Source organism: Eurytemora carolleeae, unplaced genomic scaffold (genome assembly GCF_000591075.1).
Source record: "Eurytemora carolleeae unplaced genomic scaffold, Eaff_2.0 scaffold253, whole genome shotgun sequence".
Taxonomy (NCBI): domain Eukaryota; kingdom Metazoa; phylum Arthropoda; class Copepoda; order Calanoida; family Temoridae; genus Eurytemora; species Eurytemora carolleeae.
In genome coordinates this window covers 78,882-100,172 of record NW_019396190.1, presented here as the reverse complement: position 1 = coordinate 100,172, position 21,291 = coordinate 78,882, and the positions used below count along the sequence as shown (strand labels likewise).

The following is a 21,291-nucleotide window of genomic DNA, read 5'->3' as shown; positions in this document are numbered from 1 at the left end:
CTTTGTTAAGAATAGTTTAATGGTTAAAGTAACAATTTGAAGAAAAAAAACTGAATTTCATGAATCACTCATTTTTTGCATTCTACAGTATTCCTTTAGATTTCAACTTTTTTCAATTTTCCTATTTTTTTCAGAATCATGTTGTCTAATTGCAGATCATTTGCTTCAGAATTTTCCCGTCGCTGTTTGACATCAAGTATTTTTTGCAACAATGATAATAATCAGCAGGTGATATTTTCAATCCACACCATTTTAAAGAGACTACGGCGTACGCGTAATTTCAAGTGACCCATCATTCGTTTTTGTTTTTCTGCAGAGCAGTTAAAATGCGTTGAAGTCACTTTTGCGGAGAAAAAACAATTGAAAATAAATCAGTTTTCAAAATTATTTCGAATTATAGATTTCGAATTCATGCTAAAGCAGATAAAGCATCGTTACATAGAGTCACATGAAATTATGCTTACAGACCCTATATTCTGTAAGGAAAATTGGAGAATAAGACATTTTAACTTATTTTACTTTGTAAATGTTTCATCTGCTAGATAAAGGATTTCATGACAGTCTATAAAAATGTATTTAATGGTATATTATGCGTAGGAAAAAAGTGTAATAATCAAAATTATTGTTATAATATTAAAAGAAAAACCGTGGAATAATCAAAATCAAATCAAATCAAATCAAAAGAAAGTGTAATAATAACTATTTATAACACTGTTATTTTGGTTTGCAGTGTAATAAAGTTTTTGGACAGAAATTTTCTTCTAAGATTTAATTTTGTCCCTAGCTTTAGTGAGGGACAAAATATAATCTGAAAGGCGAGAACCGTCGAGATATGGAGAATATTTAAGTCAAAAACTGTATAGGACGTCTTTCCAAAATAATAGTATTATAAGTAATTTTATGAAAAATTTGTGTACTTAATTTCATTGGCTGTTTCTAGATCAAAAAAGCTTTGAAACAAAGCAGAAGTCAAAATATAAAGTTGATTTTAATTTTGTTTTTATTTCAATGGACAAAAAATATTTTGGAAATATCCTATTTTTTTTGGAGAAAATCCGGGAACCAATTAAAACTTTATAGCACACGTGCTATAATGTACACCTAATTAAACATTATAGCACGATGATTACTTTATATGAAGTGAGTAATAATGATTAAGTGAGTAATAATGATAAAGTATATACACTATAGTTTCAAAAAGTTATTTCATAATATTTCTTTGTTTTTTTAATGTACTTTTCGTGCCACTATTGTACCGTATCTTGTATTGATATCTACATCGGGGTGGGTCGATCTTCGGAATATAAGAAAATAATAAATATAATAAATATAATAAACATTTTTTAATGGCTAGCTGAGAGCTATTAAAAGAAAAAAAGATTTTTTTAAAAGTCACAGTAAGACCGACATTATTTTAGAGGGTATTGTCAAAAGTATCATCGTCTACAAACATGAATTCAGAACCCTTTTAACAGTGGTTTCCCAATTAGAGACAAAAAACTGATATTAGTATTAATTGAACATTTGGTAGAGTCAAGAAAAAAAAGTTTTTGGCCAAAAATCATAGAATTTAAAATATTAAGAAAATTAATATTAAGAATTTAAGAAAGTATTCAATAGCTTACCTTGACATGCATCTTGTGACACACATATCGATGTAATTTTTTCATTCAGATATCCACTATATTTGACTTCTGACTTTTTGATCTATTATTTCATTAAAATAGCTCTCAACTGATCTTTAAAAAATTTGATTATTAAATTTTATTTTGGCAAAGTTCTTAGAATTTCTAGCTTACAAGTTTTGTTCCAAAATCGATCTAAACTAATTTTTTGTACTGAATGTCTTTACAACACCCCCAATTAAATAACAGTTTTACAGCTCATAGTACATAACAGTACAGTACAGTACATAATATCTTCATAATACACCAAGTATATAACAATTAAACAGGTTTAGCTATATTCATCTGTACATAACGTCTACATCATTACAACGAACTTTTTCAGGTTTATTTGTTTGTACAGAACCGATGTGTGCATCAAGCCTCTAAAATGTCTGAAACAACCCATTTAACGAACAAGGTCGGATTATTTCTTATCTCTGGAAAGGGACTCTTGGCACAATTTCAAGTTATCCGTAATCTTAACGAATGTCAAGCTCTGAATCACAACGTTTCATTTAAATCTTCTATAATAGTAAGCTACAGTATGCTCCACTTAGACTGACACTATAATTTGACTTAAAATCCAAGAAAATTTATTTTAAAATCCGCAAACTTGCATTTGGAGCTTTTTCCACAAGTTTAAACTATGCCTGGACTTGAAGGTGATGTGATGCTGTTCAATGAGAATTCACCTTTTTGTCTGAATTTTTCTCTCATGAGGGCAAGGAATGGCTCATATTAATCGGTATCAGCCCAAATCCTTGAAGATTTGATGAATGTTGTGGATGACTTGCTCTGAACGTGGACGAGTCAATGTTGAGGAAGATGGAGGGCGCAAATCTCGGCATTCAGGAGAAAGGACATTGAATGTCTTCTCTAAGATCATTCATAAATAAATTCATAACAAATAAAGAATATAAAATAATTGTTTAGTAGTATTGAAGAAGTTAAAAGTAGAGAAGTTGTTGAATTATGCGATTTTTATTGTTTTAAGTCATTTTATATTTGTCAGTCTAAGTGGATATTACTGTATCAATACTTTTCAATTATGGTTTTCTTATTTCTTCTTTGGTGAATCTCAGAAGTCCATTATAAGAATATCTACCAGGCAATGAACGGTTTTTTCAAGAGTAACTTTCGAATTTACGCATCAGAATTCAAGATGGAATGAGAAGAATTCGTTGACGATAGACAAAGGACAATGCATTCCATATTGTTTCTCAGATAAAATATAAGAGGGTACCTTTGCGAATCAGGCATGCAAACTTTTGATTTGGAGTCCCTTGAAAACAGTCCCTTTAATTAAATACAGATCAAATTACAAGAAAAAGATTAAGATAAATTATAAATAAAAATTTGAATTTCTATAATCTTAGTTTTTGATTTTAAATTTTATTATTTGGTTTAAATTTTAACGTTTTCGTTAAGATGGTTCGGATGAAACGAATGAATATGTTTGACGCTGAAAAGAAAAGACAAATGAATTTAGTTTCCAGGTGAGATTGTGATCATGGGCGCAATAAAATGATTCTTAATGAGGAGAGGGGGGGGGGGGTGCAATTTTGCAAAGTTTACAGAAGGCAGTGCTTAGGATCGGATCCGGATCCGTTGAATCCGCAAGATTTTGGCTTCCTGGGTCCGGATCCGCAAAAATATGCGGATCCACGGATCCGGATCCAAGGGGTAAAATATCAACCAAAAACTGAAAAAAAAACTTTTTTACTCCTAAACCCCAGTTCTGAACTTTTGAAAAAAGAGAGACTATAAAAATTTCCTCATTTCTGACTGGTTTATCAAGTTTTAGGATAAAAACAAGCGAAAAAAAATAAAACAATAAATTATTTTTTTGTTAAAAAAATTCCGTAAATCCGAATTGGATCCGGATCCTTTTTTTCTAGTGCGGATCCAGGATCCGGATCTGGATCCGCATCAAAATTAAATGGATCCTAAGCACTGACTGAAGGTGAAGAACTTTAGTTTTTATGAAAAATTATTGCAAATATTTAATCTTTCATATAAAGATTGTAAACTTTGTAAACTAAAACTTTTTAGGAACACCGTACCAAACAAATTCATATTTTTAAGTGTATGTATATGTATATTTCTAATTCAATTCTTATTGTACAGAATAGAGAAGATCGCAGTACAGTACGAGGGACAGCCTGAGGATGCGCTGCTGTACATGAACAAGGATTGTATTTTTATAATTAATAAATTTTACTTCTTTGCTAATTGATAACGAGGGGGCGAAGTTTGCGGATTGCAGGTCCATGAGACTGTTGTAATAAACTTCTCTGGTGCGCGATGTCCATATACGCTACTATGGTTCAATGGCTACAACAATAACAACAACTGAATTTAATGAATTTAAGCTACATCGTTGAACTACCAACTGCCGGTTAAAATTTGAACCACCGCGCCGATTCAAAGTTTAAGAGTCAGGAAGGATTTTAATCTGCGATTTGGATTTGAACCTGCATGCCAGCAGGCAGTTCGGCACTCTCCTGAAATTCCTTAAATTCTGATCCAGGACTTGTATTGTTTCATTTTATTCCAGTTTTCCCGACCTTTGGATGATTTCCTGGATTATGATTGGCGCGTATAACCTCCCCAGTCCCCATCTACTTCAACCAATTTTTTTGCCATACTTAACAAGTTTTTTAATGAAAAAAATGGAGGACTCCTTTTTTTGTATTAGAGTAAGAGATTTGGGGTGGGGAAGGCAAGCCGCACCCTGTATAGCCTCCATCCCGAAATTTTACACACAAAAATAAACTTATGGCAACGGGCTTACCCGTAGTGCTTCCTTAGTCTCACCCATATATCTTCCGGCAAAAGTAAATTGCGGGATGGAGGTATTACGGGTTCGGCTTGCCTTCCCACCCCACGTGAGAGAGTTAGTTTTTAAAGCGTTTATATAGACGGTTCTTAAACTTTACAATTTCACACATCTTTTTTGTTGTTAGTTTCTATTTATTACTATTTTCCGCTAGCCAAAATAAAATGTTTGAACAGAACCTATCTACGCCGTACAACGTGTGCCAGCATCTGGGGGAGATGTTGATTGATAGATCTGCATTGGCCCTGGTAAACGGTCAGCTCTGGGATATGAACAGGTACTTCATCTCGATATCCATTGGGGCAACTTTTAATTTGAAATTTGTCAAACAATTATTTCCCACTCTTCCCCCCGTCAGAGAAAAATAATTTTGTTTTAAAGGAAAATTAAATAATAAAAGATCAAAATGTTATAAATGGAAAAACCAAATGAAGTTTTTTATTGTTTCCCTAACGTAAAAAATCGTCTATGGGGGGGGGGGGGCGGAGGTTAAAACATACCATTCAAAAACGTAAAATTTTAGGACCCCCTCCCCTAAATTACTAAGTAGTTGTTAACGTCTCAGAAATCAGATTAGGTTTTGGGGGTTAAAGATCAGAAATGTTCATGACCCGGATCCAGATTTGGATCCATTTTTTAAAGTGCGGATCCAGGATCCAGATCCGGATCTGCACTAAAATGAAATGAACTGGAGAAGGGATAGGGTTTGTTTTCAACTTCTAATTATGATGTTTTATAATTTAACTCTATAAAATATATTTTATTGTAGACCGCTGGTTGAAGACTGTACACTAAAACTTCTACATTTTCACTGCGATGAACCATTTCATGTCAACAAAGCTTTTTGGAGATCTTGCTCTTTTATGCTCAGGTAGAGGGGTTGTTGTTATCGTTGTTCAGTGCTTAGGACCTTGATCCGTTGGATCTTCACAATTTTGGCTTCCTGGATACGGATCCGCAAAATCATGCGGTTCCACGGGTAAAAATATCAACAAATAACTGTTAACAAATTTTTTGTTCACGAAACCCAAATCTGAACTGTTGAATAAAAAGAGAGATTTTATAATTTTTTCATTTCATTTCATTTTCTATAAAAGATTCAAGTTTTAGCAAAATAATATGCGAAAATTTGAACCATTTAAGTCATTTAAGTTGAAGGTCTGGATATTTGGGAAATTCAAGTTTGATATTCAGAAAATCCATTTTTAAAAAAAATATATGCATTTGGAACCTTTTAGGAGCGACGTACCGAACTTCACAGTTCGTTCTTTTATAATAATTACAAAGCAACAATTTTTCCAGTGCTGCCGTAGAGAGAGCATTCAAAGACGACATTTACGTCGAGCTTCACAGTTTTCCTGCTCCCAACGTGGCGAGGTAAAGAATAGAGAGTCAAGCTTCATATAATCACTTCTGTTTAAAGGACTGTCGTTGCAACTTTTAATAATGGTATGCCCGACTCACGGCAATGTGACATTTCATTGATAGGTAATTTCATAGATAGGACATTTTATAGATAGGACATCTCATAGATAAGAATTTCATAATTAGGAATAATTGAAAGACATTTCATAGACGGACATTTCATAGATAGGACATTTCATAGATAGGACATTTCATAGATAGGACATTTCATAGATAGGAAATTTCGTAGATAGGACATATCATAGATAGGACATTTCAAAGATAGGACATTTCATAGATAAGACATTTCATAGCTAGGACATTTCATATAAAGACATTTCATAGACGGACATTTCATAGATAGGACATTTCATCGATAAGACATTTCATAGATAGGACATTTCATATTAAAGACATTTCGTAGATAGGAAATTTCATAGATCTGACATTTAATTCATAGGACATTTCATAGATATGAAATTTTATAGAAAAGACATTTCATTGATAGGGCATTTTATAGATCAGACATTTCATAGGACATTTCATAGTTAGGAAATTTCATAGAAAATACATTTCATAGACAGAGAAAATTTTTCATGGACAGAGGAGATTTTTTTTATTTTAAATCTATGAAATGTCATTTTCTATGAAATGTCTTTATATATGAAATGTCCTATCTATGATTTTGTTATCTATGAAATGTCACAACGCCATGATTCACAATGGTACCCATAATTAGGAAATACCGTCGTAAATACTAGCTTTTAAAGTGATTAATTCTAACAATTTCTTCCATACTAAGTTATCTAGTCAATTGTTATTTCAAAAGCTTTTATAATTTTTTCTCCCCTTCGTGGATAATTTTGCAACAATCTAACTCTTGGGATGTAAATAATAAAAATATGTAAACCTCTGTTTAGTGGAAGTTTTGTGTGCGACGTTGATCTTAAGTTAGGCCATGACTGGACACCAACTAAACAGGTTAAATTTGTTTGAAAAATTAAAACCGCATTTTTTGAAATATTTTTATTTTCAGGAGATGATGGTTTTTTCTTCAATAATGCACAAGTAGGTTTTTATTTAGTATTTTAAAAACTGTTTCCTAAGTTAGGTAATACCGAAATCCAAGATTTCTCTTTCTGAGAATTTATTTTAAAATTGGTGGATTATCTATTTCTGTTCCTGCATTTGTTTACTTTAGACTGGCAGAGGAAAACCTACCCTTTGAGCGGCTAGTGGTTGACCCTAAGCTGGCAGCAGAGATGTTTAAAGATAACAAATATAAATCGGCTCAGGTTCATAATTATAATGATGATGATTATAATGATAATGATAATGATAATGTTGATTATAATAATGATAATGATGATTATAATAATGATAATGATGATAATAATAATAACAGGGGACAGGAGACGTAACAGGGAACAGGGAATTGGGGCAGGGGACTGGGGACAAGGACAAGGACAAGGACAAGGACAAGGACAAGGACAAGGACAAGGACGGGGGACGGGGGACAATGATTACAGAATTTAACTGGTACGAATTGGTAGATTAACATATGGTAATATCAATAACTAGTAATAAATATTTACATGGAAATGAAGATATTTATATTCAAGGAAATTAAAAGTAAGAAGACAATATTAATCAGTAATATAAGTTACCAGTACACATACAAATCAATGTAGAAAGAGGGAAATTGCATAAAAAAATCACAAATATGTAAAATATGTTACATGTATTTTTTTTTGGAAAACGTTCGTTTCGTTTTTTTAAACATGATTTTTTCATCGTTAAGAAAAGAAAACGATTTGTTGAAAACGATCGTAATTGGTTACTATCGTTTTTGAAAGGGATGAAACTAAGTTATGATAGTTTTCACAATACCACCATTCTTTAAGGTTGACCATAATACTTACGCTTTTCATTTTTTATTCCACTTCAAAAAAAAAACCCCATCCCCTAATTTGCCAGTTTGGACAATTTACAGATAGTTATTAAAAAAAACGAAACGATTCTTGTAAAAATGATCGTTTTGAAAACATTAGTTTTAGAATTAAAACGAATGTTTTGGAATGAAAACTATCGTTTTGGATTGAAAACTATCGTTATGAAATGAAAACTATCGTTTTGAAAAATTGGAAAAGTGTAATATATTGCATGTTTAGATCCCAAATATTGCGGAGAACTACGAAAATAAGATAACATTATATAAGGTATAGCATTAAATTAAGAAGAAATTTTTTTTTAATGTTAATTGTTTGCTTTTCTCTTTAAAAATGTACAATAGAAATCATAGAGTTCGACCTGCTTTTTTGATTTCATAAGCATTTAGAAACATTTCTTTTCCCAATTTTAATAGCTTGTAATTTTTAATATTTAGTTTATTAAATAGAGTTAAAGCTTAAAATTGTTTCTCCCTGTATCAGTTTTTTTTTGCTTTTTAGAAGGCCTTCAAATGTAGTTGATGATAATTCACTCATTCATTTTTTAAATGAGTTAATTTTTTAGATTTGATGAAATAAAACATTAATACTTCTTTTAGATTGGAGATCACGTGGATATTTCTGGTGGTCCCATGGTCGGCAGCACCAAATTCTTAGGTAAATGGTACTTTTTATTCTTTATTTTGTTATTCGTCAATTGGTCCGATCTATATCTTCTAAATTCATTTACTTCGTTTATTTCGCCATTTTTTAAAATTGTTATTTTTTATTTTTGCAAATAATCGGTTTGTTAATTTTTAATTTGTTATTTGTTCAGTTTTTATTTATTCAAATCATTGATTTTTCACTTATTCAGTTCGTTGATTTTTCATTTAGCTATTTATTTAATTTGTTCTTTATTCATATCGTTGATTTTTCACTTATTCAGTTCGTTGATTTTTCATTTAGTTATTTATTTAGTTTGTTATTTATTCATATCGTTGATTTTTTTTAATTTCTCAGTCATCTAATATTTATTAATTATAGTCACGTGTGTTAATTCTTAATGTTTTATTTTTTTGATATTTTTATCTGAAAATGACGTTTTCAATGACAGGTTAATTGCGGAAATGTTTATCTTTTAGTAATAAAAATTATGATAATAATAGTTGCTAAAATGTTTGATTAAGTGCTGAAAAGTGAAAGGTTTTGTCAAATTACTTTCGATAAATTTTTTAATATTTTGATTGGCTGATCGAACGATTAGTCAAACAAACTAGTTCATTGATTGATTGATTGCTTGATTTATTGATTGCTTGATTTATTGATTGCTTTATTGATTGATTGATTAAGACGAATGTATTTTCTGTTTTCAGGGCGAAGATGTACAGTGCCCGTTGCCCACAAAATATCACATAACAATGTATCTATGTACAGATTCCAGGTACAGTAGTCTTTCTTTACGGCGTACAGTTTAGTGTACAATACAGTGCAGTACAGTACAAAAGCCTTTAAGGTACTGTAAACTGCAATTTATCCATTTTTTATATTTCCCTGGGGTACAATTCGATCATTTTCAGATTTTATTTACGAGGTCTTATCATATTTTTACTTCAGGGTGTAGCACTGCCAAAGGATATGTACCTGAACCACGTGGCTTTCCACATACTGGAGGAGAGAGCAGCTCAGCTCAACCCTGCAGGATTACATACAACTCAACCTGTAAATCTTAGTTAAACCTCATCCTCCCATTCTGCAAGATGACATACAACTCGACCTGTAAATCTTAGTTAAACCTCATCCTCCCATTCTGCAAGATGACATACAACTCGACCTGTAAACCTTAGTTAAACGTAAACCTCTTCCTTCCATTCTGCAACTCAACCTGTAAACTCAACCTCATCCTTACACCTGTAAACCTTGGTTAAACCTCCACATTTAAAACCTAGACATTTTGGCTAAATAACTTCCATCTAATCAATGAAAATACAGCTTTAAGATCAATGGAGAGGGGTATTCCTGTTTCAGAACAGTATTCTTTTAACGTTAGTTTTGTCTGAGGAAAAATGAAGTTAATATCATTCTTTTTCTTTCTAAATTTTACAACTTTTATTTGTGGTTTCTCTGAGTATTTTTTTGCAGCAAACTAACTATGTTATTTGCAGTGTTTAATACTTGTAATCTGGAGAAAACGACGATATCTCCCTAATATTGTTTAGATGCAGGTTAAATGGTACTGTTGTGAATCAGGCAGGCTACTCTATAAAGAAATGGTGTCCTAAAATAATGTGTTTAGTCCCTTGAAAACCAAGTGTGTTCATATGAAGTAATTTTGTCTCAATGCTCATACAAAAAGGTCAAATTTGTTGGAATAATATTAACATTCTTATTGATATTGTATTAAATACTCAATTTACTTCTACAATTAAAGTGAATTACAATTTAAACAATCGTATTATATCCAATAAATTTCCTTGTAATTAATAATTTTATTGATGTGAAATCATAAATAAACGTTAATATCACAATTTAGTTATTTTCCTCCGTTGTTTCAGATTAAAAATGTTGACCTGCTGCCTCTGTGGTATTTTGATAGAAGAAACGTTTATTAATATAGACGATAATACCCGGGAGGGGGCAACCTATATACAACTCTTGGATCAGGTGCTGAATCATCAATTGGTCCGTTGATGGATTGATCTATAGATTGATCGATGGTTTGATCGATTCATTGATTGTTTGATTATGGGATTGATGGGTTGATTGATCAAGGAATTAATTCCTTTGGTAGTTAAAGGATTTAGTAATTGATGGTTTGACTGATAAGGTAATCCATCGATTAATGGATTGATAGAAAGATGGTATTATCGATTAAGTAATAAGTGGATTGTTGGTTTGATTAATTAAGTAATTAGAGATTGATTGACAAAGTATTTTATGGATTTAATGCTTTGATTGATTAAGTATTGAATGTATTGATGGTTTGATTGATTAAGTAATTTGCGTTTTTATGGGTTAATTGATTAAGTAATTGATAGTTAGATTTAAGTAATTAATTGATTGATGTTTTTATTGAAAAAGTTATTAATGAATTGATGCTTTGCTTGATTACGTAATTGATGGTTTGATTGATTTAGTAATTGATAGATTGATGATTTGATTTATGAAGTAATTAATTGATTTATGGTATTGATGAATTGATGGCTTGATTGATTGATAGATATATTGAGCAAGTAATGGATTAATGATTTGATAAGGAATTAACGGATTTATAGTTGGATTGATTATGTAATAGATGGTCTGATTGTCAAAATAAGTTAGATAAATGCGGGAAATGCCATGTTGAAGTAACAAAAAAAAAAGTACACAGGGTGGCATATACTAAATATATTTTTGACAAAATACCTTTCAGGTAATAATTATTAAAAATTAAAATATTTAAATGATAGACAATCGACACTGACTTATATTTACAATGACGAGCTTACATTATACCCTGTTATTAATTTATCTTGAAATTCTTGAAAACCAGGGGCGTATTGGAGGTTTAGTCTAGTAGGGGGCACTTTTTTAGTTGACCCGCCTAGCGGTTGTTGCTAAGTGTTCACTCCCTATAAACCCGGTATTAAAAAATAGAGTTTATATTCATTACAAATGGCTATTAACTTAAAATTGATAAATTGTCAATTGTTCAGAAAATGAATATATATGAAAATTTAATACACTGGGTTTTGGGTCTCAAGGGGGAAACTGCAGGGTTCTCGTCCCCCCCCCTGCCCCAATACGCCCCTGATAAAAAACCACTTCAGTCGAGATGAAATAAGATGAAAAAATGATATTGAGTTTTATTGTGTTTTATTCTGTTTTATTGGGTTTTATTGTGTTTTATTGAGTTTTATTGTGTTTTATTGTGTTTTATTATGTTTTATTGTGTTTAATTTTGTATTATTATGTTTTATTGTGTTTAATTTTGTTTTATTATGTTTTATTGTGTTTTTTGTTTTTTATTGTGTTTTATTGGGATTTTTAAGCTCTAGCCTCTTTTGGGTTTTTAATTTGAAATTAGTTAAAACTACTGCTTCATACTGATTCATAATTTAAGAAATAGGTGAACTTTTTAGTTCTGAAGAATAATAATGTTGTGATAAAAGGCTACAATCATGTACAACAATATCACCTTCCTTCATCGAAGAGGGAATACTGAATTTTTTATATTATAGTTCTATAGATTTTAGAAGAATTCTATTTTCTGACTCGGATACATATTTCTGATTGTGGGTGGGGCTACTCGGATTGATCAGTAGATATTTATATGCTCATGAAGGAAGACCACTGTTAAATACCGAAAAACATCAGCTCATTCAAATATTAAAATGACAAAGGAATTTTATATCCTTGTCCTATCGCAACAAATTTTGAAAGCTCTTCTTGGTTTTTTTAATATCTTTGAACAAGCACTGCAGATGATCGATTTCTGTAAACGTTTTCTACAATTGGATTTGTCTGGTCTAAAACTTGCAACCAAGACGTCCAAAGTGACAAGGTTTTGAAATTGAATTAAAGTAGATTAATGAAATTTTGTTTAAGTAACTCAAAATTTGAGCAATTTTTTATTTTGTTAAGATCATTGGTTCAAGTCATAGGAAATGAATAAATGTGTCAGTACTCCTAAAAATCAACACAGTTGATAGTACACCTTATTTCCTGAAGACTTCATCTTTATAAGAGTGAAGAAAAGGCAATAATTAGAAAAAATTTTAAAAACCACAAAAAAAGCCTACTTACTGGTGGTTTTAAAAGTGGGTTTTATTGTTTTTTTTTGGGTGTTTTTTATGCTAACCCTGATTTCTACAGTGAGAACCCGTAAACTGAAATAAGGCTTCCTATTCCACTTTTTTCTGGTTCACACTTCCCTTTCTCTTTAACATAATATAACCTGGAACAGTGTACACACAAAAATTATATGCTATCAGAGCCTGAATTTTAAGAGAATATCGTTGAACGAAACTCTTGAGTTTCCTCATTGTGTCTTTTGCGGTCTGCACAGTTGCGTAGATTTAAATTAAACAATCGGAAAACAAAAAAAGAACAAAAAGAAACCGTATAGGAAATGATATTTTTTACCGCAAATATTGGTATCCACCAAACGGCCTGACCCCATTCATGAAACCGGGTTTATGATACTGGGTTTTTATTACGATACTCTATTTCAAGTTTTGGGCTCTGAAATTATTTAATTAATCTTTCTTTTACACACTAAAATTCAAATTTTACCAAGGTGAGCAAAGTTTTGATTTTTCTTATTTTTAAGTTGAAAGTTTTAATCTTTATTTGTTCTTTAGATTCTCGAAGGAGAGGAGAAAGATCTTTTAAATCTTCTGGGTTCAGGTTAGTTCAGAATTAGTTGACTCGAGAATTATTTTTTTTTCTGAAAAAAAATACTCTTTAAAGGGACTGTAAGCGTAATTTCAAGTGACCCTCAATTTCTAAGATGGCAATGTCCGATTTGCAACGGTACCCTTGAAACCTTATTTCATCAAAAAGGGGGAAGATATCGTTGTTTTTCTGTGACTTTCTCAATTGATTCAAGTTCTTATAAACAAAAAATGCTCAAATTACTTCTGAAGAGAAACCCCGCATGAAAATAAACAGTTTAAAGGAACAACTACATCGATATCTAATTCATATCAGATAGAGCTTTAAAGGGTACCTTTGTAAATCGTGCATTACTCTCTTTGTATGGAGGGTCACTTAAAATTACGCTTACAGTCCCTTTAAAATGTATATTTTTGCGAATTATTGAACAAGGCTACTTTTAAAATTAGTTTGTTAAGTAATGCTTTTATTTTGTTGTCATTTAAATTTTTTTTTTTTCAAAACAAAATTAACCATTCGAAAAAAGATATGATTTATAGGAGAATTGTGCCAGGCTTGTGTTGAAATCCTCGAATCTATTCAAGATTTTTACCAGAAAATCAGGTTGATCATTTTTATCATCAATATCAATTTTATTAAAATGAATTTTTATATTAATGAAACAATATAACAAACAATATTTGATTAGAAAGCTGAATCTAAGAATAATGGTATGCAACAACTATATAACAAACAATATTTGATTAGAAAGCTGAAGCTAAGAATAATGGTATACAACAACTATATAACAAACAATATTTACTTAGTTAGATGAAGCTAAGAATAATATCAGAACAACTTTATAACAAACAAAATTTAATTAGATAGATGAAGCTAAGAATAATATTAGAACAACTTTATAACACACAATATTGAATTAGATAGATGAAGCTACGAAAAATATTAGAAAAATTTTATAACACACAATATTGAATTAGATAGATGAAGCTACGAACAATATTAGAACAACTTTATAACAAACAATATTGAATTAGATAGATGAAGCTACGAATAATATTAAAACAATTTTAAAACAAACAATATTTACTTAGTTAGATGAAGCTAAGAATAATATTAGAACAACTTTATAACAAACAATATTGAATTAGATAGATGAAGCTAAGAATAATATTAAAACAATTTTAAAACAAACAATATTTACTTAGTTAGATGAAGCTAAGAATAATATTAGAACAACTTTATAACAAACAATATTTACTTAGTTAGATGAAGCTAAGAATAATATTAGAACAACTTTATAACAAACAATATTGAATTAGATAGATGAAGCTAAGAATAATATTAAAACAATTTTAAAACAAACAATATTTACTTAGTTAGATGAAGCTAAGAATAATATTAGAACAACTTTATAACAAACAATATTTACTTAGTTAGATGAAGCTAAGAATAATATTAGAACAACTTTATAACAAACAATATTTACTTAGTTAGATGAAGCTAAGACTAATATTAGAACAACTTTATAACAAGCAATATTTACTTAGTTAGATGAAGCTAAGAATAATATTAGAACAACTTTATAACACACAATATTGAATTAGATAGATGAAGCTAAGAATAATATTAGAACAACTTTATAACAAACAATATTTACGTAGTTAGATGAAGCTAAGAATAATATTAGAACAACTTTATAACAAACTAGTTAGATGAAGCTAAGAATAATATTAGAACAATTTTAAAACAAACAATATTTAATTAGATAGATGAAGCTAAGAACAATAACAGGATATAAAAATTTTATTTAAAATAATTTTTGATTTAAGAGCTTAAGATAAGAATAATAACAAGATATAAATTGTAACAGACAAGATTTGATAAGAGAGCTAAAGCTGAGAATAATAACAGGATATAACAACTTTATAAATTATAGCAAACAGTATTTTATTAGAAAGCTGAAGCTAAAAATAACAGGATATACCAACTTTATAACAAACAATATTTGATTAAGAGAGCTGAAGCTAAGCATAATAACAGGATACAACAACTTTGTAACAAACAATGGATCCTTGACCCAGCAACACTCAATAGAACCTCAAAATTACCAAGAGGTAAGTGACAGTACACCTAAAAAATATTCATNCCCCCCAACCGCCACAAACGTTTTTCCCGCAAACTTTGAATACTCTACTTTATTTCTTGATTTAAGGGACTGTAAGTGTAATTTTAAGTGACCCTCCATGCACAATATGGTGAACCCCATTCACAATAGTACCCTTAGAAGCTTTGTCTGATAATGTATGCATTTAGACATCTATGTTTATCATTTTTAAAAGTGATTATTTTCTATTGTTGTTTCTCTACAAACTTAACTTGCGGATTTCTACTGTAGGAAAATTTTTAAACAATTATCAATATCAGAATTGAACACTTTAGATTCAGAAAAAGTACAATATGTTTCACATTCACATTGATCAAATAAAAGTTTTTAAGGATACAGTTGTGAATCAAGCATTGCCATCTTTTCGAGGAGACTCACTTGAAATTACAAAAACAGTCCCTTTAAAACATTCTTTTTGGTATTTTTTCTCTAGACTCTCTTTACCTATTTTCATCTTTAATTTACTATAATCTTTAATCTCCATTCTACTTTCTGAATGAACTGAAATAAATATGAATATATATTTATATAGATATGTAGGTGGATATTTTTGAAACATTTTTGTCTTTAATTTGTCAGGAGGGGTCCTTGGATGAACAGGAGGGACTCATGAAACAACAGGATAATGAGTTGATCCTTGAACAGGAATTGAATAAAGAACAGGAGAGAAAAACGCAGGAGGTGTTAAGTAAGAAACAGGAGCTTAATATTAGTCAGGAGGTCAACATAATTCAGGAGGTGAACACTGAACAGGAATTGAATACTGAACAGGAGCAATTCTCTGAACAGGAGCAAAACACAAAACAGAAGCTGAACTCTGAACAGGAGCAAACGACAGAGCAGGAGCTGAACACAGATCAGGATCTGAACCCTGAACAGGAGCTGATCTCTCAACAGGATATAAACTATGAACAAGAGTTGGATTCTGAACAGGAGCTTGGGTTTGATGGTAGAGTTGTGATAAAGCGGGATGTTAGGAATGATAAATTATAATCTAAGGACGGCTGCGTAAAGAAAGTCAGGGGTCTTCATTTTCTAAATCTTCTCATCATAACAGGATTTAATTAAATAATATTTCAAAATTTTCCTGAACTTAAAAAAAAATTATTTTGATTATTACCCCTAAGAGATTCTAGCATTAACAAGGCTATTCTACAATATTCATTCATTTTGAAATAACGCTGGTAAAAACTAACATTAAGAATGATTTATTTTAAGTAAGAAGGAGAACGGTTGGGGGGAGGGGGGGGCAGAAAATGAACAAGAAAGAGAAACTTTGGAAGATTTTGCAAGATTCATATTCCATAATTTACAACTCATTCACAGTCTTTTGTTGGAAACTGTCAAGAAACCAGAAGAAAATGTCTATTGTAATATTAGATATTTATTATACAATCATATCTTTATCTTTCATTGTTTCTTTTTAGATCTTTATTGTAAAGGAATTGATTCTTTGCCACAATCTATGATTTTATAACACATTATCTTTGCAGCTTAACGTAGACCTTAGATATTTCAAACTATGAATTATGTTGGATCAAATAATCTAAATCTGAAATAGTAAAGTTTTACATCTTCAGTTTGCAAAGTTATGATAAAAAATAGTAAAGGGACTGTAAGTGCCATTACCATTGATCCTCCGGCTTTCGTACAAAGATGACAAAACTAATTATTTTCAATTGCTATTTCTCTACAAAAGTGACTTGCGCCTTTCTACTGCAGTAAAACATACCTGGCTGGGAAGCAGTCAGTCATAATAAATACGAAAATAATCAGTTTTTAAACCTTGAAAATTAAAACCCACAAAATTATTTCCTATTATTGATTAAATAAAGGATTCTCAAGGGTACTATTCGGTAATTTCCATCTTTGCTTGGAGGGTTACTTGAAAATCTTTTCTTAGAAAACTTTGCAGAATTCTAATATTTCCATAGTTCAAGCAGTACCTAGGATCCTGGATCAATTTATTTAAGATTTTATGTTTTTTTTAATAGAAGAAGGATTTTCGAATAATTTTTCTTAATTTTTTTTACTAATTTTTATGCAACAACTTGATGAACCATTCAAAAATAAGAACATTTTTTGATGATCTCTCTTTTTTGAACAGTTCAGATTTGAGTTTTGAGAGCAATAGAGTTTTTTTTGCAGTTTTTAATTGATATTTTGCGGATTCGTGGATCCGCATATTTTTGCGGATCAGGATCCAGAAATCCAAAATGTTTGGGATCCTAACAATGGTATCAAATTGTTTAAAAGGTATTTTATGCTGAAAAGTAAAAGTAATAAAGTCTAGAATCCACTCAACCTTTAAAGGCCGATGAATTCCTGTAAAACATTTACATAAATATATTTGCATTTATTTGGATTAAAATAGAAATATAAAACGTGATTCTCAAAGTTCTAGTTCAAATGTTTCTCTTAAAAAATATACAAATATGAAAATATATTTATAGAAGATTGAAGACAATTACAAGAATTGTTTAAAGAAAATGGATTAAAATTGATCAAGTGTAAAATAAAAGTAAAACGCTAAATTCTGCACAAAGGAAAATAAAAGATAAATGGGGGGAAGTCAAAACCTTTTAAGAGAAATGTGCCGTGAAAAAGGGACAAATTCAAGTATTTGACAAAATAAAGGAAAAAAGGAAATATTATGTAGTTGAAAAAGTATTGTACTTGAAAATGTTAACAAAGTAAAAACACGAAAGTGGAAAGTGATAAAATGTTTGTGTCACAACCATAAAATGAGGATATTAAACTTAGATAATCTTATTCTAGATGGAAATCTTTAGAAAGAAGGTGGTGTTGGGGGTGTAGGGGGGGGGGGGGGGGGGCGGAGAGGAAGGTGCCCAATATTGTTAAAGGTAAAGAAATTAAATGAAAACCAAAGAAATTGGTTTGAAAATTTGGACAAATAATAGAATACATGAATATGATAGAAACTGTAATCGGAACAAAACTAAGGCCAATTTTATAGAAGTAATGACTCAGGGATTTTCAAAGAGAATTTATATGAATATCTTCTATATAATAAACCAAGACATTCGTATATACTATATATATATGTTGCTATACAAAAATACAAAAATCAAGTACCGTGCTGAGTTTCTTTGGGTTGAACCGTAAGCACATCTACTCTCATTCCTTCTCATGATGAATCAAAACACAGGAAAAGGCTTCAAGTTTTATTGTGGAACAGTACTTCAGTCTAGTAAAATAAAACTTTTTAAGATCACAGAAAAAGCATTGACGAGCATAATATAAACCATTTCTTATCAAACAAAGGTATTATACCCATCAGGCATTAAAGAACTGTAATCAAGCCAATACTCATAAAGTATAACACAAAAGAATATTTTAGTATTTATAATCATAATTACCACAGTAGTCCACTGATTTCAGCACGATAATAATCAGGAATACATTCTGTAATATAACTAACTTTTAAAATCGACGAATATTCTGCAAAACTGTAAAAAAGAACACAAGTCCACTGCTTCTGCGCAGTATGCAAATGCTCTCGGCAGAAAACAGGTTCTTTATTTCCAACTCCTTCTAGAAAACACATGTACAGAACATCTATATAGTACAGGGGAGAATAGTTCCTCCCCACAAAACAGGGATATTTCACGGACCCTATCTACGCAGCGTAACAGTTGTGTAAAGCCAGCTAAACGGCTCGATCGATTGGGACACTCAGGATTTTCTTGCTTTCTTGCAAAAATTTCGACTGGAAACCCTAATATTGAACTAACAGATATATTGAATATTGTAAGAATATCATTATGTAAAGAAATATTGAACTAATAGACACATTAAATATTGCAAGAATATCACTATTTAAAGGAATCTTGAACTTACAGAAATATTGAATATTGTAAGAATATCATTAGCTAAAGGAATCTTGAACTAACCGATATATAGAATATTGTAAGAATATCATTATGTAAAGAAATATTGAACTAATAGACACATTAAATATTGCAAGAATATCATTATTTAAAGGAATCTTGAACTTACAGAAATATTTAATATTGTAAGAATATCATTAGCTAAAGGAATCTTGAACTACGAATATATTGAATATTGTAAGAATATCATTATGTAAAGAAATATTGAACTAATAGACACATTAAATATTGCAAGAATATCATTATTTAAAGGAATCTTGAACTAACGGATATATTGAATATTGTAAGAATATCATTATCTAAAGGAATCTTGAACTAACGGATATATTGAATATTGTAAGAATATCATTATCTAAAGGATTCTTGAACAAACAGATATATTGAATATTGTTAGAATATCATTTTCTAAAGGATTATTGAACTAACGGATATATTGATTATTGTAAGAATATCATTATCTAAAGGATTCTTGAACTAACGGATATATTGAATATTGTAAGAATATCATTATCTAAAGGAATATTGAACAAATAGATAGACGGAAAGGGAGGAAACTGCTTAAACTGGAGCAAGAGGAAGAAAACTTTAAAATATATTCTGTTAGGTAATAATAAAGCTTTTCTAGTTTAAATTATTTGTTTGGAATGAAGAGCATGTGGTAAAGATTAATTTAACTTATTTGCAAATCTTTTTTGCGATTTTACGCAGCACAAACAATAAGAAAAATATCAGAAAGCAACTCTTTTTTAGATAAAAAACTAATGGTCAGTTATGAGTTTAATATGATACTCTTTAATTGGAGGGTCTACACTACACAGTCTTAGCTAAATGCTAAATGTCAAAAGAAAATGTGTGTTCATGTTTAGTTATAGTGATAATAGTTCTCCAGCTCCTATTTCCATGTCAACGTCAAGCTTAATCTATCAAACGCAGAAAAGAAGCAACACCATTGATATTGTTCTAGGAAAGTATTCATGATTTATTGTTGTGTTGTTCTATTTTTCTTAAACTTTTTTTAAATTTTCCATAAATCTCTGCTTTGGGTAGTTCAAAACCAGTATACGCTTTGTGTGATGTCCAAGTGATCATTTTCTAAAAAAGCTCTTTTGAGATCTATTTTAAAATCTAAAAAAACATGATTATTTTTCTCCAGAATCTTGTGATATGTTTATTGAATGTTGTTTGCATATAAAGATATGCAGAGTATCGTAAATTATCTTTTTTTAAGCCATTGACCCTGTGCATTTTTTTAAATGTAGTTTTATGAAAGTGGGTCAAAGCAAATATTTATTTTTGCATAGAATAAAAATAGTCTAAAATTTAGCTGTAATTGTGTTTATAAAGAAAATTTAAAAAAAGATTGCTGGGGACAAATTTGACATACTAGAGAAGTTTCTGTTTGGGTTTCCAACGCAAGTGGATTTTACTTGCGCGCAATTGCGAGCCTTGTAAACTGCACGCAATTCCGCACAATTCCGTCCAATTCAGTGCCAATTCTGCGCGATTCCGCGCAATTCTGCCCAATTCCACGCAATTTGAGAAGCGTTGCGTGAAATTCCGCGCAATGGAATTCCGATTGGAAACCCTAGCTTCTATCAATTCAATCAATACTTGATTATTAGAAGAAACGCAAAGTACAGAGTTGACAATGTTGTCAATAGATCTGGAAAAGGAGATTTGGTCAGCCTTATTCTCCGTCAATCCAAGGGTAATTTAATTTTTTTATTTCTCATGTTAGTTGTTGGTTTCATGTATATTGTTCTAAAGAAGGTATAACATAAATTGAAGCGAAATATTTTTTGTTTGGTTTTCTTAGTCTCATCCCTTGGGTTAAGATTGGTTCCTCTCTCTCATTGATTGATTGCTTGCTTTGATTGTTTTGATTGTTAAGGATAAGGAGAGTCTAGCCACGTGTTGGAATGAAATCTTACTTCCGGTTCTTCAAGAGCAAATTCAGGTCTCAGGATAGTAGCAGAGATTTTTTAAAGAAGAGTCCTTTTTT

General features: G+C 30.5%; 2 protein-coding genes across 9 annotated transcripts; both read left to right on the top strand.

Annotated features, from left to right (window-relative positions):
- Positions 1-117: 117 nt before the first annotated feature.
- On the top strand, positions 118-10,203 carry LOC111697691 (39S ribosomal protein L39, mitochondrial). 8 transcript variants are annotated; one of them, XR_002764362.1, is made up of 15 exons: positions 118-228; positions 2,011-2,085; positions 3,096-3,163; positions 3,795-3,858; positions 4,683-4,783; positions 5,276-5,377; positions 5,809-5,883; positions 6,831-6,891; positions 6,947-6,978; positions 7,112-7,205; positions 8,082-8,129; positions 8,459-8,516; positions 9,215-9,282; positions 9,456-9,851; positions 10,107-10,203. XR_002764362.1 is itself a non-coding variant. In XM_023467780.1 (14 exons), exons 1-14 carry the CDS (start codon positions 139-141, stop codon positions 9,573-9,575), a joined length of 1,056 nt encoding a protein of 351 aa, XP_023323548.1. In that variant the 5' UTR covers positions 118-138; the 3' UTR covers positions 9,576-10,203. The 8 variants fall into 8 exon arrangements, 1 of the variants encoding a protein (XP_023323548.1); XR_002764361.1 differs by having other exon boundaries at positions 10,093-10,203; XR_002764360.1 differs by having other exon boundaries at positions 10,089-10,203.
- Positions 10,204-10,397: 194 nt separating this feature from the next.
- On the top strand, positions 10,398-21,291 carry LOC111697690 (interaptin). Its single transcript, XM_023467779.1, has 9 exons — positions 10,398-10,502; positions 13,181-13,226; positions 13,754-13,817; positions 15,229-15,328; positions 15,958-16,355; positions 19,807-19,893; positions 20,156-20,253; positions 20,912-20,997; positions 21,181-21,291. The coding sequence occupies exons 1-9, from the start codon at positions 10,401-10,403 to the stop codon at positions 21,256-21,258; spliced, it is 1,059 nt and encodes a 352-aa protein (XP_023323547.1). The 5' UTR covers positions 10,398-10,400; the 3' UTR covers positions 21,259-21,291.

Coding starts and splice junctions, on each gene's coding strand:
- LOC111697690 (XM_023467779.1), top strand. CDS start 10,401: ATGTTGACCTGCTGCCTCTGTGGTATTTTGATAGAAGAAACGTTTATT. Junction 10,503..13,180: donor ATATACAACTCTTGGATCAG/GTGCTGAATCAT, acceptor TTTGTTCTTTAG/ATTCTCGAAGGAGAGGAGAA. Junction 13,818..15,228: donor GATTTTTACCAGAAAATCAG/GTTGATCATTTT, acceptor TATTTGATTAAG/AGAGCTGAAGCTAAGCATAA.
- LOC111697691 (XM_023467780.1), top strand. CDS start 139: ATGTTGTCTAATTGCAGATCATTTGCTTCAGAATTTTCCCGTCGCTGT. Junction 6,979..7,111: donor TTTTCTTCAATAATGCACAA/GTAGGTTTTTAT, acceptor TGTTTACTTTAG/ACTGGCAGAGGAAAACCTAC. Junction 8,130..8,458: donor ATAAGATAACATTATATAAG/GTATAGCATTAA, acceptor TACTTCTTTTAG/ATTGGAGATCACGTGGATAT.